This window comes from Myotis nattereri (assembly GCF_964212035.1).
Source record: "Myotis nattereri genome assembly, chromosome: 1".
In the NCBI taxonomy this organism is placed as follows: Eukaryota; Metazoa; Chordata; class Mammalia; order Chiroptera; family Vespertilionidae; genus Myotis; species Myotis nattereri.
In genome coordinates, this window is record NC_138075.1 from 226,895,623 (window position 1) to 226,912,567 (window position 16,945).

Genomic DNA, 16,945 nt, shown 5'->3' on the forward strand with positions numbered 1-16,945 from the left:
CCTCGGAGACAGAGGGCCCTCAGCAGCAATGGGTAGCATATTGCAGCACAGAGCCGATGCTGGTGATCCTCTCGGGGCTGGTATTCTCTCCGTGGGGGCTCTGGCTAGTTCAGGCTGGGACAGTTTTGTCCTCCTGCTGATCCTGTGGCTGACATTGTGTCTTGGCCTCCATCTGTCCGTGTTGAAGAGTTGCCCCAGCCCTGCCTCTCCTCCCTGCTTCTGGCCATGTCCACGCCTGACCTCTGGCCTGGACAGGAAGGCGTCAGAAGCCAGCCTTGCTCCTTCCGGAGCTTTGAAACAAACTTTCGGCTGCGATCCCTGGAGAAACTGCGCTCCTCGGTGACGCTGCTTCCCCGCCACACTCTGCCCTGAGGAAGGAGCAATTTTATTTTCTAGGGAAACACATCTGTGTCACTGATTGTGGGTACTCTAGCGACATGGTCCCACGCCATCCTCTGGGAGGGTCTATTCTAAATACTCTTCCTTCCGGAAGGACAGCAGTGAGCGGGTACGGGGTGGAGTGCAGGGAGGTTCCCAGAAATGGTGCTGGAGCCGAAGAAGCAGGAAGAGCCGCTGGCATCCCATGAGCTCACTCCATCTACAGACTCTCCCACAGTCCTTGTCTGGTCTGACCCTCACACCCACCTACGTAACCGACGAGGCTTCAGGGCTGAGACTCAGAGAGGCCAGGGAGCTCCTCGCCCAAGGCTAGGGCGTAGAGGAGTCGGGATTCGAACCTGGGCCTTCTGGACCATCTCACACAGGGCTGCTCTCAAGAGAGGACTTGGGAGAATGAAGACCTGACTCCTTTCCTCTGTCGTCGCTCGCTGGCTGCTGGACTTCAAGCTCCGCGACGGCAGGGGTGGCCCCAGCAGGGCACAGAGAGGGTGCCCACGAGCGGGCACTGGGCCCGCGCTGGAAGCAGGCAGCCCTGCACGCACGGAGGCGCCTGGAGCTGGTGGACCCTGCACGCAGCGGGTGTGGGCGCTCTGGGTTGAGCTCTCAGCCTGGACCCGGGCTGTCGGGTCTTCGGCTTTGCTCTTCGGCTTTGCAGGGCGCCGGGACCAGGCAGGACCACAGCCTCTGTTCAGGACCAGGCACCAGCCCCGAGCCGGCGGGCGTACTGCGCACGCGCTGCGTGGCTCCGCCCCCGAGTAGGGACCTACAGCGACCGGGCGTGGGGCGCGGCGGTGGCGGCGGCACGGCCTGGGCCGGGGTCCAGGGGCCCCTCCCTGCACCGGCTGGCTGGTGAGTGGCTGGGTGGCTGGGCGGGAGGGTCCAGGCTCCGGGTTCGAATGTGCGGGGCGGGTGGGGTCCGGGTGAGGAGGGGGGTCGCGGGGGCCGCGAGTCGGGGCGGACGGCTGGTGCGGGCCGGGTCCTGCGCGCCCACCCGGTCTCCCGGCTTCCTGGCCAGGTGGCCCGCACAGGCGGGCGCAGGCTGGGTGCCGGCAGGGGGCGGGGGTCGGGGGGACGGGTGCAGAGCCGGACGGGGTGGGGTGGGGGTAGGGAGCGGGACGGGAGGTGCGGGGAGCGCTCAGACCCACGGGCCCGGGTGGCGTGGAGTGCGGTGGGCGCCCCCTGCCTGGCCGCCGCCTTTGTGCCCCCGAGACCCGCAGGGTCACCCCAGAGGCGCCGGGCCGCCCCGCAGTGGCCGCGGGTCCGGGCTGCGGGCGCTGGCGGCGGAGCCTCCAAGGCCGCCCCCTGTGTTTTAAATGATGCATCTCCCGGGAGCGTTCTACCGGTCGGTGGAGCAGGAAGTGTCGTCAGGAGGCCATTTTTAAAGCCTCCTTCGGCCTCGGAGGTAAGCGCTGACGTGTTTAGAGTCTCAGAGTCCGAGGCACCCCCCCCCCCCATCCCTCGAGGGGGCCCGGCCGTCTGTCCCCAGAGACCACGGTGTAGCCCGTTGTACCGCGCTGCCCTCCAGCTCCCGCGCTGTTAGCTGTGGACTCGCCTCGAATCATGTACCATCCGTGTGAGCGTGCCAACAATAAACTTGAAAACCAGACTGGCATTGTCTTTTCTTGGGTGTCTTAGGGCGTGTCCAGGGACGGGCTCCTTTTTTGAGGACCCGGGCATCTTTTGCTGGGGAGGGGGAGGGGGAAGAGGGGATTCCCCCACCCACCACCCACCCCCATTCCAGCCTGCCCGTTTATCTGAGGGTTGATGGGCAGTTTCAGGCCAGGGAAACAACGCAGGATGCCAAAGAACGAACATTTCCTAATGGGAAGGGGAAAGCCACAGGAGAGAATGAAAAACACTTCAGTTCCTCACGTATGTTGGGTATTTAAAATACCCCCGACTTTACAAAACAACGTAGCAATCCACCGTTATAAAACGAAATGCGAAATGCTGCGCATTATTTAAATAAGTCTAAACGGCCCGCCGAAAACATTTATCCAAAACATTTATCCGGCCCGCCCATTTATCCGGCCCGCCGGGTGTTTTTGCCACCGCTGCCTGTCCTGCTTAGCAGCCGACTCGTCCCGGGCCCGCAGTGCGCATGTGTGGAATGTCTGAGGGACAGGGAACTGGCCCCCTGTTTAAAAAGTTTGAGGACCTCTGGGCTAACCTGTGATGTGTTCGAATCCTTAAATATTGTCCCCGAAGTTTAGAATGAGAACCACCTAGAATAAGACAGAGCTTGCTCTCCAGGTGGTGGAAGGACTTGCCTACAGAGGAGCAGAGACATGAGCGTGCGGATCTGTCTGTGAGTCACACATGCACAGTCCAGCCCAGCCTGGTGCCGTGCGCACACGGCAGACAATACCGGCCAAAGGTTCTGAAGCCCAGCAAACGGTTATTTAGAAACCAGCACCCTATAGGCCCTTTAAGCGCTGGGATGCAAGTAGAATGTTCGGCTTGTTAAATTGCATGAGAACGATGTTTTCTGGGATGCATTTTTTTTAATTACTTTTTATCGGGGTTCTAAACGTAGCCTTGAAAAGTAACACGTGTGTGTGTGTGTGTGTGTCCAGTTTTGTTGTGCTGATGGCATTCACTGCAAGTGCATTTTGAAAACAGACAAAGGCGGAGGGCATGATTCTGTTGGTTAGGCCTCCTCCCTGGTGCGTTATGCCAGACTAATGTCGGTTTTAAAAACCCAGGAATAGCCATTAAAAAATAAAAGCATGTCTACTTGCTTTTAAGTACGGGGATCTGGGCCAGTTTCTGTGCGAGAGGAAGAAAAAGAACCTTTTTATTCTTGTCGCCATAAAGGCTGGCATTTCATTCATTCATTCATTCATTCATCCATCCAGCGTGCATTAAGTATAATGACCAAGCCCTGTGCTGTCGACTGTGACGAACACGGTCCTTCCCTGCCAGTGAGGTTTTCCAGTCTCAGTTATTCTCTGGCTGCCTAGCGTAGACGGCCTTTCCTTTGTTCACAAACTCAGCCAACGGCCATTTCCAGGATCCATCCTTGGAGCTGAACGTGGCTAGAGATCATCTAAACCAGACACTCATCACGGGATGAGGGGTGGGGAGGCATCCGCATCACCTGGGAAGAATTTTAAACCACAGGCTCCAGCCCACCCCAGGCAGAGGGTCAACGGAGTCCGGGGAAGCCTTGTTTTCCATTTTAAGGTCCCTTTGTGACTTTGCACGACATCCCTGCTTGAGAAGCACTTTGGGGGCTCATCCCCTTTTTTCTGGAAGAAAAGTATCTGGAGAAACCAAGGCTGCACCGGCCTGGGACTTCAACCCAAGTGTCTGGCTTCTGTTGCAGGGCTGTTCGTGCAGGGCTTGCTGCCCCTGGGTTCTGAGTGTAGACGCCTGTGCCAGGGCCTGGAGCACAGACTGGATGGGCCTGGGTGCCTGAGACGACCAGCAAGAGCCCCTGCGACCTGCCCTGCTTTGGACTCACATCCACAGCTTGCCGGCTCCAGGCCAGAAGTCGGAACAGTGCCCAGCACAGCAGATGCTGTGACCTCGGTGCCCAGCTCACACAGCGGGTAGCAGAAAGCACAGGATTTCCATTAGACACCAGCTGACCAAGTCCTTGACCTTAGAAAAGCCACAGCTTCTCCAGGCCGGTTCTCTCCCAGGAAGCAGGTAATTGAAGGTGTGCTTTGAGGAGGTAATGTATGAATCTGCTCCTGCAGGCACCCTTCTGCCTGACTTGGGCCAAGGTGCTCTGAGATTAACAAATGCCACCGGCCACTGAGCATCCGGATCCTATCACGGGGGTAGCATTTACTCCTCTCCACCTGCGGTTAAAGACTGCAGCCCCTGGCAGGTGTGGGGGTCAAGCAGTCCCGGTGCAAGCTCAGTGGGCTCGCTGTGCCAGGAACGTTGAAGTTTCCGAGTCTGTTAAGTGGTAACTGTCATTACATACTTCACAGAGAGCCTCAGTGAGATATTTCCAACATCACGTGGCTAAGCAAGGTAGGACCCAGAGTCCACTTGCCTAATCACCTCATTTCAGCCTAAGGCACAGGCCTTATCCTACCACCAGGCACCCGCAGGTGGGTGCGGCATCCAACAGGCAGCACAGGATGTTGGTATTCTTGCCGCTCCTGCACGCTCCCCTGCACCTGTCCTGCCAGGTGCTTGTTCTCAGCCTGGGCTGCCCCTCAGAACCAGAACCACACCTGGGGCCCAGGCAGCGTGAGTTTGGAGCCTCCCAGGTAATTTGACACGCAGTAGGGTGACCGACCATCCCAGGGACCTCTTTAAAAAATAAGTTTAACCTCCTGGACCCATTAAGAAAGGTGGGTACCCTGATGCAGGCAAGGTTAAGCATCACTGATTTGGAGGGAGGTATTTCTACTGTGTTTGATTATACTTTTTATTAAACTCTTAATCCATTTCCTTTATGAAATTTGATCTTTCCTGAAGGCAAGAAAAGAAAAAAAAAATATATATATATATATTCCATATATATATATGGAAATACAAAAATGTATTACCTTAGAGACCTGAAGTCACTAGCTGTTTAATAACAGAATTTTGTAATATTCCTTGCAAAGACTGTGTTGTTTTTTATTTTGCATTTTTTAATGCCAACAAGAGCATACTTGCTTCTTAACATTTGTTTCCACATATAGATCTCTAAGTTTTAGACTTGAAGAACTCTAGCATTAGTCATAGCCTTTCTTCTGAAAGGTTTCCTCTTAAACTGTTTTTCTTTTTAAACTATAAAAGAACTCTGTTTCCTGAAGTAGTCTCAACTGATGTGCTCAGTGGTGTTGGGTCCAACCCAAAGTAACTCCTGAATAGGCCGGGGGTGTGGGGGGTTGGGGGGCGGGGATCTTCACCTCCAGCTATGGAACTGCCTCCAAGACCCTTCTCTCTTCAGGCCCCTTTGTTAAGGGGAGTTTCTGCTTCTCTGCAGATCACTGGACTCTTCTGTGTCCCAAGGAGTCTTACAAAAATGTTGATTTAGTTTTTGACAAAACATGTACTGACTGCCACGTATAAGGTTACCTGCTGTTTGCATATATACCTTTTCCTCACATCAGCCATGTAAATTAGGCATTATTTATGCCCATCTTACAAATGAGAAAATTCAGGCTCAGAGAGGCTAACAAGTCTGGCATCACCCAGCTATTGAGTCAGAAGCCTAGGTTTTGGACCTTGTTCTTGACATCGAAGGTCCTTGCTGTCCCTGCTGTTAGTTACACTCTCACCTGGATGGCGGAAGCATCTGAGCGGGCTCTCTTGTCCGGCCTCCAGCCTCTTGCCCGGTTCTGAGCCCCAAGCAAACCGCATGGTTTCAGATGGAAAGCTAGGGTCCCCAGGGGTTACATGTGTCAGCTGCATTTGGAAATATTTTTTGTCATCAGAATGGCCACCAATTTGTAGTTCAGTCATTTCTAAGTGTAAGGAAGTTTGGCAAAATGTCTGATAACCCAATTGCTGTATTTCCTTCTTTAGATCCATTTACCATTCAATTCAATTCTGATTCTTTGTAATGGTCTGAAAAAGGTTTTACTGAGTGAGGCCAGTTTCTTCCTGAATGCCATCCTACTGGGGAAACACTACATTTACACACCTGATGTTGGATCCCTAATGTTGGACTCGCTCCATGCCCCTCCCCCTCCCCAATCAGGTATTACCTGTCTACATGCTTCTGGATACTGTGGGGTAGGACAGTGGTTGCCAACCGGTGGTCCGCAGACCACTGGTGGTCCGTGAGGTCCGAAAGGTTGACAACCGCTGGGGTAGGATGTTTTACAGACAGACCAGCCTTTGCAAAGGCTCAGGACACAAGAGGAACAGGTGCAGTTTTTGAGCACCTCTGCCACCAGGCTGAGTGCTTTGCCTACATTATCTAGTTTGTTTCTCTAATTACCCTTTAAGTTTAATGCCCTCAAAGCCTGTTTCCTTGCCTGGCGGTGCATAGAGAGAAGTCACTTGCCTAAGGACCCAGCAAAGAGACAGATTCGGGGTTGGGCCTGCAGACCTTCAACGCCATTCCCGTTGCTTTTCATGGGCACACAGCTGCTGCCCTGCCCCTGGGACAGGGAGGCAGGAGCCACAGTGAAAGGCTTTCTGGACAGAGTTTCCCAAATTTGCTTCTCCATCCAAAAAGGATGCAGTAGGCCAACTAATACTGATTCTGGTGGGCATCTCTCACGAGCAGAAATCTCTGTGATGATACAATTGACGCAATTGGTCAGCGGCTTTTCTTACTTTTCATGTGAACATCTCGCACGGAAACCCATTCGTTTGCTACAGGACTTTGCACAGTTCCTGGGCTTGGAGAAGACAATGCAGTTTGGTAACTGACTTTTGTATAAGCCTGTGTTGTAGCTAGAGCGCCTTCTCTGCAGTTAATCTAAGCACCTGTCCGCCTCTTTGCAGGTCAAGCTGGAGGGATGGTTTTGCCCAGAGGTAAATTCTCCTTCAGGCTGTACAACCAAGCAAATGTCATTAAAATTATAAAGTGATTTTCAATATATATCCCGGAGGGAACAATTGCCAGGCAGCTAAGAAGCCTGTTAGCCCCTTTGACTAGTTTTGTGGTAGGCATAAATTCATAAAAACTGGAAAATAACATTTTAAGCAATGTCTGATGCGTGAATAACTTATCTAAGCACTTGTAGTCGCATGATCACAGTTCCTTCTCACGCGGTCCTGCGGTGGAGGTACTGTCACTCTGTCTGACGGGGAAGCGACAGTTCACCCAGGTCACCTTGGAAGCAACCGGGCTGGGAGTCGAAGCCTGTACTCTGATTCCAGAACCTGTAGCTTCAAGAACTGTCTCTCTAGTATTCCTCTAATTCTGTTGAACATTCGATGTTTCCAGTATTGAGGAGTCAAATGCTTCCTTTCTAATAAGAGGTTTTATGTACAGTGCTTTCTGGTTTTTACAGCCCCCAGTGTCACTGAAGCGGTTCTTACAAAGTCAGTGTTGTTTTTTCATGTGTCCCCATAACAAATCCCTAAGAAACCAGGACAAGGACGCTCACAGTCAAAAGGAAGACCCACCAGCAGCAAGCGCTGCACGTGGGCCTTTCCAGGAAATGCGACAGTGGGGGCAGTGCATTGGTGGCACTGAGTGTGGCGGGGTCTGGCTGACACACAGCTGATGCTCCGTTAAAACGCTGGCTCTGTGCTCTTCAGAAACAGGCAACTTATAGTAACGTAAAGGCCGTCTTACTTATTGTGCCAAAAGTCAAGTCAATAATACGGCCCTGGCTGGTTTGGCTCAGTGGATAGAGCATTGGCCCCCGGACGGAAGGGTCCCAGGTTCTATTCCAGTCAAGGGCATGTACCTCGGTTGCAGGTTCCCTGGCCTTGGCTGGGGTGTGTGCAGGAGGCAGCCAGTCAATGTGTCTCTCTCACATCAATGTTTCTCTCTGTCTCTCCCTCTTCCTTCCACTCTCTCTTCAATGGAAAAATATCCTCAGGTGAGGCTTAACAACAACAAAAAAGTTAATACTAAGTAGTTTCGTGTTTTGAGAGCCTCCCTAAATTCTCTAAAAGAGGTTTGTGGTAAGCTTGGAAGGCAGGTGAACACCGACAGCGATGGTGCAGTCCTTTATTGGGTGCCTTCTCAGTGTCAGGTACACGCGCGCACACACACGGCCCTTTAGCTACTGGATTTAGTGTAATCCTCGGCTGGCTGGGCAGTGAGCTGCCAGGAGGACCCAGCCTAGTGTGCTTGCACGTGAACCCGATAGAGCAGGTTGGTGGAGGGGACAGGGAGGAGCCCATTGCTCAGGTGCGCCTGCTGCTGTCCACGAGGAAGTACCATGGTCAAAGCCGTCCTGGTTCTCCCACTTGGTCCATTCATCTCTGACTTGGGGCATTACAGCTGAGGTCCTTTTCCCCCTTGAGTAGCCACACAAGTTGCAAAGGCTCAGAGAATGTCTGCTTGTTTTAAGGAAGCCTGACATCTTTCTCACCTGGACTAAGGGAAATGCCAGTAGAAACATTGCATGGTTTTGAGAATGCTTTAGTTACAGCCTTATGCTTCGTATTAATTAGCACTTGTTCCTGTCGATTTTTCATTTAAAATCACTGCTGGGACAGTTTTGCATAGTCATCTCCAAGCGTTCCTCAGCCTCTATGGTGGTCTGGCTCATTCCCCGGGACCTTCCTCTGTCAGGACCTGCTCCATGCCTTGCTAACGTATGTGATCTCACCGGCCAGTATGTTGGGGTGGTCGGTCTTTAGTGTTAGGAGGCATGACACCCCCGCGTTTTAAAAGGACCTGGAGAGAAAAGGGCAAAACTGCCTTCTGTGGCTTTTGAAGACTCTTGGAGGCTGGGAAACTGAAAAGGTGCAAACTGAATCCTGGTTTGGATGATGCTTCAAACAGAGGCAGCCCGTTCCATGATTTCTTTGCAAATTTCTTAGGGTCAGCGTGTCAGGGGTTCAGCTGGAAGAGTTGGGGAGCAAGCTGTGCCAGCCAGGCCCGTTAGTTTCCTCTCTACTGTTCTCCCCGTCCCTTCTCTCTCTGGAAATAGTAGGGTCATGAGGCTGGTAGATGAGAGACAGGCAGATATTTGAACAGGGTTGGGAACTAAGGACTGGATGAGAGGAGATGTGCGGGATCACAGCCAGTCTATGAAGGGGGACTGAGTTGTTGGCAGCTCCAGAGTCAGGATATAGGAAAGTTACCAGAAGGCTGGTTTCAGTCTGGTTTAAGGGTCAGTGCTTGACAATGAGAACTGCACGATGATGAAATTAGCCTCCAGGAGAGGAAAGGAGTTTCTCTCATGGCACCATCAGAGCATCAAGCGCATGGTCAGCTGGTGAAGATGTTTTAAAGCTTGGTATCAAGCGCTGATGTCCTTATGACGCTTTTCTAAACTGCTTGTACGGGGCAGATTCTAGGCTAGATCTGAACGTGCTGGAGTTATTTCTCTTGACCCTGCAGAGCTTTCCAGACCTTGTACGGCTCCTGGCCTGTCAGTGCCCCAGGAGGAGGCTGCCAACCCTCTGCAGCGCTGCCCATCACAGAGTAGGCACTGCGTGCCCTGAGTGCCGCCCATACTGAGAGAGGCGCCCCACACAGAGAGAGGCCCCCCCACACTGAGAGGCCCTCCTCACTGAGAGAGGCACCAGACTTCAGCTGTGCTCCTTTGGAGACCTGTCCTTAATTCCAGTTGCAGATGAAAAAATTGAAGCCCAAAGGTTTAAGTGTTTTTTGTTTTGTTTTTTAAAGAAAGGCTTTTAACCAACCCCAAAACAGACTGGATTTTGCTTAGTCCTAATTATGAATTCTGGGGGGTGGGGGGAGTGTATTTAAACATTATCAACTGTTTTTATATAAAAGTGGTCGCTGTGTTACATGTACTGTGGCACTTGCTGTAGAAAATGTCTGCCTGCACGGCCGCAGCCTGACCCCCTCCGTGTCCCAGCTGGTCCCTCCACCCCCATCCCTTCACCCTCAGCAGCTGGAGGCTGAAGCTGAAATTGCTTTACAGACCATGTCCCATCCCCACTCTGGTCTCTTCCTGGTTCTTTCCCACGCGAAGGAGAGGCCACATCCTACGAGGCTGTGCTGTAGACCCTGCCTTGGCTAGTCTCCCACTCCCCTGCTCGTCTACAGTTTTTCCTTTGCTTCCCCTCCTGGCTCGTTCCTCTCCTTGCTCAGCCCCGTCCTGTCCCTCCTGTGCTCCAGGCCCGCTTCCCACAGACGGTTGCTTCTCTGCTTGAGATGCCTTCTCCCAAACAGCCATGTGTGACTCCCTGGCTGCCCTGGGGTCTGTGCTCAGAAGTCAGCTTATTGGGGGGGTGGGGGGGGGGGCTTTGCTAACTCTCTTCACCTCCACCCCAGCCCTAAACTTCATCACAGTTACTCCCTATCCCTCTGCCTGCCTTTATGGCTTTTTGTTCCCAATGACTGTCTGACAAATAAATACATAACCTGCTCCCCCACCCCCCCTCAGGAGGAAGGGACTCATTTGCTTTTGCTCACTGCCCTGCAGCACTTAGGATTGTGCCTGGCATGGTTCACGACAGAGGCTCAGGAAGATGTGGAAGGAACAAATATCTGTCTACCTAATACTGTCAGTATTGACTTAGCACTTGTGAAAGCAAATGGGGTGTGTGTGAGAGCCTTGGGTCCATGCGGGTTGTGAGCTGTAATGCAGAACCCAACGTCCCGATCCAAAGCTCCAGGGCACCGCTTGAAGACTCACATGTCTAAGAGCTGAATGGCAGCACACTGTGCCAGCTGTTAGTGAAGCCAATGAGATTATGCCTGTGACATGGCGAGGATGCCCTCAGCGACATTGAGAAATGACTGTCACTGACTAAAGGCTCTTCTGAATGACTGCTGTGCTCTCCTTCCTCCTTGTTTACATTCAGTTGGTCTAACGCAGTGGTTCTCAACCTTCCTAATGCCGCAACACTTCAATACAGTTCCTCATGTTTTGGTGACCGCCAACCATAAAATTATTTTTGTTGCTACTTCATAACTGTAATTTTGCTACTGTTATGAATCGTAATGTAAATATCTGATATGCTATGTGTTTTCCGATGGTCGCGAGCCACAGATTGAGAACCGCTGGAAGGGATGAGTGTTAGTTAGAGGCTGATGTGAAAATATTTTCAGTTTATGTTCCTTATTTGCCAGCTCGGTTGTATTATGTGTTACCATCAATGTGTCTAAGATGCTGTGTTGAGATTGAGCATGAATTCCCAAGGTCATTGAGATATACGGTAAGTTTGGAAATAGCTCAGCTACCTCTTAAGTTCGTGTGTTCATCATGGTCTGTGATTTCTCTTTTCCCCTTTAGTGTTGCCTGGAATAGCAGAGAATTGGAAACAGCCATATCTGAGGACCGTGCATCTATGTTGCGGTATTTAAAAAAGATAACTCAGTATGCTCCCCGGAAGGAGCCACGTGTCTGCCAATCAGAGTTCGTTGAATGCTGCCTGCGAAGGATTCAGTCATGTGAAGTCTGCCTGGATCCCAGTGGACTGTGTTTGGAAATGCAGCTAAGAAGATGAAGGACATTGGACAGCAGTTATTCAGTTCACAAGTACTTGATGGACACAACTCTTTGACCATGTCGCCTAGACAACCTCATGCTAATAGAGCCACTCGGCCAGACAGACAAGAAGCTCAGACGGCTTTGTATCAAGGCTCAGAGGCCGAGGCCGCCGTGATGACCACGGCCACGTGTGTGAAGTGTAAGACTGTTCACCAGATCCCTCTTCAGGATTTGAAAAAGGGGCCGGGGCAGAGCCACAAGGAAGACAGATACGTGTGCTTCCAGTGCAGCCTTGGAGTGGCTTCTCCCCACTTCCCTTTCGGGAACAGTGATCCCAGTGCTGCTCACGTAGGAAATAAAGCCGACACCATCGCAAGTTCTGGCAATAACAAATTTAAGGTAAGGAACTTTAAACCGGGCAAATACTATTGTGATAAATGTCGCTTTTCCACGAAGGACCCTCTGCAGTACAGGAAGCACACACTTCAGCACGAAGAGATCAAGTTCATTTGTTCTCACTGCAGCCACATTTCCTACACGAAGGGGGAGTTTCAGAGACACTTGGTGAAGCACACAGGCATCTTCCCTTACCGATGTGAGTACTGTGACTATGGTGCTATTAGGAACGATTATATTGTCAAGCACAGGAAGAGAGTTCACGAGAGAGCTGGTGGAAAACGACAGCCCAAAGCCGTGGCCAAGCCGGAGCCGAAAAGGACCAGCGCATCAAAACAAAACGCAGAGCTTTTCAAAACCTCCGATCCAGGCACCACACTGCAAAGCAAGTTACCAGATCAACTCTCGAGGTTCTCCCTCCAGACAAACAAAGACAGAGTGCGCAGCATCACACTGGTACCGGAGTCGAAGGAGCACCAAAAAGACGTGGTGTGTATTCCAAACAAAGGGACCCTGTTGGAGCCAAATGAAGTCAGCAAGTTGGAGAACAAAAGCGTGGAGGTGGAAGTGTTATCCCCGGCCACAGAGCCCGTTCAGCCCGGAATGCCCTTGACCGTGGTGGCGCCAGCAGAGCTCGTGGTCCCTGCCAACTGTTTAGCGCAGTTGATAGATGTGAAGGTTGTCAACGGAACACAGCAGCTTGTTCTGAAACTGTTTCCTTTGGAAGAAAATAATTGCCCAGAAGCTGGTGGGGGTGATGGAGGTCATTCTGAACATAGGATTAAAGAGAAGGGTTCAGATGAACAAGGAAAAGTGCTCCCTGCAGAGCAAACCAAGTCACTGACAACTGAAGGGGGTGTTGGAGAACCTTTAGGCCTTGATTGCCTTCAGTCAGTTCAGAAACAAGTTAAAAATGTGAAGTGGGTACAGTCTTACGATGTGTTCATGTCAAATTCTAGTGTGTACCCCTGTAGAGAATCCCTCCTCAAGTCGGCTAGAGTTGAGGATTTGCAGAAAAAAAGTCATATGTATCCACATAGAACTGCTCTTCCTCCCGTTGCCTTAAAAGGTCACTCCCCATCATCTATAGTGAAAAACAGTGTTTTATGTGGCCTTGGCACTGCCCCAAATCCTTTTCCATATAAAGCTGCTGTTTCTTTTTCTGAAGATGGGAGGCATTTGCACAGGGACCCCCAGAAGTTTCTTCCTCTGGCTGCATCACCTGCAGCCATTTCCTTCTCTGGAGAAAAGGGCTTTTTGCCTATAAGTAAAAATGACTTGGAATCTAGAAGTGAGATCAGTATTCCTATGAGAATGGTTGCATCTACTAGGAAGCTGAAAGACAACCAGACAGAGGAATATAAGGCAGTTTCAAATACAGGCCAGATTTCCTCTCATCGTAAAAGTGAATATTTACACATAAACATAACAGGAGAAGACAGAATCAGATCTCAGCAGCCTGGGGATAAACCTTTGGAGTTAAAGAATTCTGAAAGGACTAATAACTCTTTCAATGGCCCAGTCATTTCATCAGTATTTTCTCTGAGCTCCGGATCTGAAGACGTCCCTGAGGGCGTTAAGTGGAATAGCTCAACATCCAAAATAAAGTCAATTGAACTCCTGCGCAGAAAGATCGCTCAGTTAATTGAATCCTGTGGCAAGCCTTCATCTCTGGCTGCCAATAATGCACATCGTCGTTCCGTAGGGCAGGCATCAAAGGTAACTTCAAAATCCAACCCTGAAGGTATTCAAGAAATTAATGTGTCATTTACTGGCACTGGCTATTCCACGCACACTCTCTCAAAACCTCAGGATGATAGTGGTATTAGTAGACAGCTTACCCGTCAGCAGATATATCCACAGTTTGTAGAAGACAGCAATGGGAAAACCGAAAGCCAAGTAACCAGGAAGTCTCATGTTGCTACTCCAGTGTTGATCCCCAAAGGAGCCGTGTTGAGGGTTCTTAATTCCTCTGAGGATGCCCACATTATAGAGGCTACATGTGAAGCACCCGTCAGCATCCCTTACAGTGAGACACAGTTAATAAAACCCATTCCATTCTGCCCCATGAAACAGACAGATTCAGACTTACAGTCTTCAGCAAGTGAAAGTGGGCCAATAGACATGTCTCAGAACCTCGACACATCTCTTCGCTTTAAACCAAGAAAAGAGAGTGCTGTTGGTAGCACCATTCCGAAAAAAACTGGCCCTCTGCATGGTCAGCAAGGAAGCAGTGAATTGAGTAAGCAAGGGAAAGTGCCCTACAGAAATCTTCCTATAAATAAAAATAAAACCAAGCAAGTAAATTCATCCAAGAAGAAAAGCAAAATTCAGGCTGACCCCAGCCTCTGTCTCAAGGATCCTTCAATTTTTCAGGTTGCAAGACAGCTTCGACTGATAGCAGTTAAACCGGACCAGTTGATTAAATGCCCCCGTCGGAACCAGCCCGTCATTGTGTTAAACCATCCTGACGTTGACTCACCGGAAGTGACCAATGTGATGAAGGTAATAAACAAGTACAAAGGCAATGTCCTCAAAGTCGTCTTATCGGAGAGGACCAGGTGTCAATTAGGCATCAGACGGCATCATGTGCGGCTGACCTACCAGAACGTGGAGGAAGCCAATCAAATAAAAAGGCAAATGATGTTGAAAATGAAACTTAAAAAAGTCCATAAAAACAACTACCAGGTGGTGGATTCCTTGCCTGATGATTCACAGTGTACATTTAAGTGCTGGTTTTGCGGACGGCTGTACGAAGACCAGGAAGAGTGGATGAGTCATGGTCAGCGGCATTTGATAGAAGCAACCAGGGATTGGGATGTTCTTTCTTCCAAGGGCAAATAAGTGAAAAATTGGTGTTTGAAGCAATTTTTTTTTTTTTTAGTTTATTCTGGTTAGGGTTGGGTTTGTTGTTTTTCCCCATCCCTGACTCAGTAGGGGAAATAGAGATTGTAGGAACGGAAGGACCGTTAATTGTTCAGATCCCTTGTAGATATGTTGAGAACCAGGCATCTGGTGTCCCCTGATATGTGACTGGAACTTGGAAGGTATTTGAAGCCCCTGAAAGAGTACGCACACATTTATGTACATGCATTTTTTTTGGAGAAGTGAAACTTTCAACAAATTTTCAGTTGGATCTGAGACCTTTCTGTTTAGCACCCCGGTTTCTGTGCGGATACAAACCTCTTGTCATCCAGTGAGAGGGTGAGTTTAGAGTGTCTTAGACATGCTACTGATCAATTAAACCCATGGTTGGTGTGCTCATCCACTTTTTCTTTGCATTAACTTGTCTCCTGAATATTTGGTACATAATGGAAATTATATTTTCTACTGTTATCTTAAATTTGGTTACAGAAAAGTGGCCATTCTTTTCGATCCCTCACCCCTTCTATAATCCTCGTAAGTGTTCTTTACAGCACAGAGAACTGTGCTTCTTGGGACTGTCTGAAAGAATGATTGTAAAGTTTTGCCTGAATTTGCTACTTCCAAGGCGTGTTAGGGGAGAAAGAAAACATTTTCAAGCTTTTGCATTCTTTCTTAAACATCCCAATTTATGACAATTGGTGAGGGAATGTGCCTTTTTGCAAAATAAAAAAGAAATGGTCACAAAGGGAAAATATCTCAAATTAAGTCTTTTGTTTGTCCTTACCCCTCTCATAAACAAAGTAACCAGTTAAAAATGTGAATATGCTGGTCTCTTACACATAGATCGGACCTGGGAAGATAATGCAAGGTCGGATTGTGGAGGCAGCTGTGACTTTAAGGTGACTGAGTTTTTGTTTGGGGACTAACTCTCCATCCATCACTCAGGGCTCACAGACACTGCCCTCCACCCCAAGTCGCAGCCTACTCTCCTTTGCCACTTATAGCACAGGGGGGGCCTGTTCAGACAACTCCCCACTCACCTCCTGTCCCTTTCCTTTTGTGCCCTTGAGGCCCCTTAAAGTCATCCCTCGTGAAAATACTAAAAAAGGGCAGGAATCAATAAAACGCAAACATCCCACCATCTTTGTTAAGATTATAGGAACACTATCCCGGGTCTTCATTGACGGTAACAGTGTGCATCTAATTGACCTTTGCCACAGCCATGCTTTCCCCATTACTCGCTTTGCTAGGAAGCAACTCCCGAGAGCATTCCTGCTCCCCTGTCCATCATCAGGTGTCAGGACCGGTGCTGAGCTGTATAGCACCTTCGTGTGCATTAGAAAACAGCCCGCCCTCTGCTGCTGGGGCCTCTTGGGCAGTACTCGGTTGGCAGATGGAGCTTAGACTGCATCTTAGTCCTTCCTTGCCCACTCAGCTGGGCCCCAGCCATCCTGCAGAAGGCGAATGGCTCAGACACACGGCAACCCAGCCCTTGAGTGCTCCTTGCTGTAGGCATTCAGGCCTGTGCTGGGGTAGGGAATGCCACTGGGGTTGTCACAGCTGAGGAAGACACGAAAGAGATTCCTGTTGCATTGGATAGTCAGAGATTGATATTTCTTTTTTCCCCACAGGGGAAAGTCTTAGATTACCCTCTGATTGGGGGAGGGGGGGCGGGGGGGGTTGCAGTTCTTCTGTGTCGTTTCTCATTACAGTAGTTAACATATCTTATGTGTAATTTGGGACATGATCACTGAGTTGATTAATTGGTTAATTTTTGTTGAAATTTGGATTTTTTATGTGTATACAAGTATATGTACACATACCAGTATTTTTTACCATATGAAAACTGTAATACCTAATTTTCTGATTTCCTATTTTATAATGAAATTAGGTGGTTTGGAAAATATAAAATGTTTTATATTCTAGAAATAACTTATTTTGGAAGTACCTTTTTATAATGGTCTGTTTTCACTTTGAGCAAATGAAAGCACAGTCGAGAGTGGGTCGGATTTGTATGAACAAAGGGAGTGGCCACGCCGGCGATCATTTCATCACAGACCTCAGTCCCGCACATTTCCCGTTGGGGCGTTCTGAGCAGTGGAGCACGAGACTGCTTCGCTGCATACAGGAGGCCATTGCACAGGTCTGCCCAAGTGTAGGTCTGTGCCCCTCCAACATGAAAGCAGCCTCCGGAGGCATTCAGAGAAGAGAAGGCTGTGGTTTTCTTTTTCCTCCTATACCTCACTACATAGTTGCATCTTTCCTGAAAGCATAGACTGGCCTTTCAG

The 16,945-nt window shown here is 49.8% G+C and overlaps 1 protein-coding gene across 1 annotated transcript; it reads left to right on the plus strand.

Moving 5' to 3' along the window:
- The first annotated feature begins 1,146 nt into the window (after positions 1-1,146).
- Positions 1,147-15,399, plus strand: ZNF518B (zinc finger protein 518B). The gene is made up of 2 exons (XM_081110900.1): positions 1,147-1,248; positions 11,199-15,399. The coding sequence occupies exon 2, from the start codon at positions 11,409-11,411 to the stop codon at positions 14,634-14,636; it is 3,228 nt and encodes a 1,075-aa protein (XP_080967026.1). The 5' UTR covers positions 1,147-1,248; positions 11,199-11,408; the 3' UTR covers positions 14,637-15,399.
- Positions 15,400-16,945: the final 1,546 nt, after the last annotated feature.

What these genes read in the sequence shown, in the direction of transcription:
- ZNF518B (XM_081110900.1), top strand. Translation starts at nt 11,409, where the DNA reads ATGAAGGACATTGGACAGCAGTTATTCAGTTCACAAGTACTTGATGGA.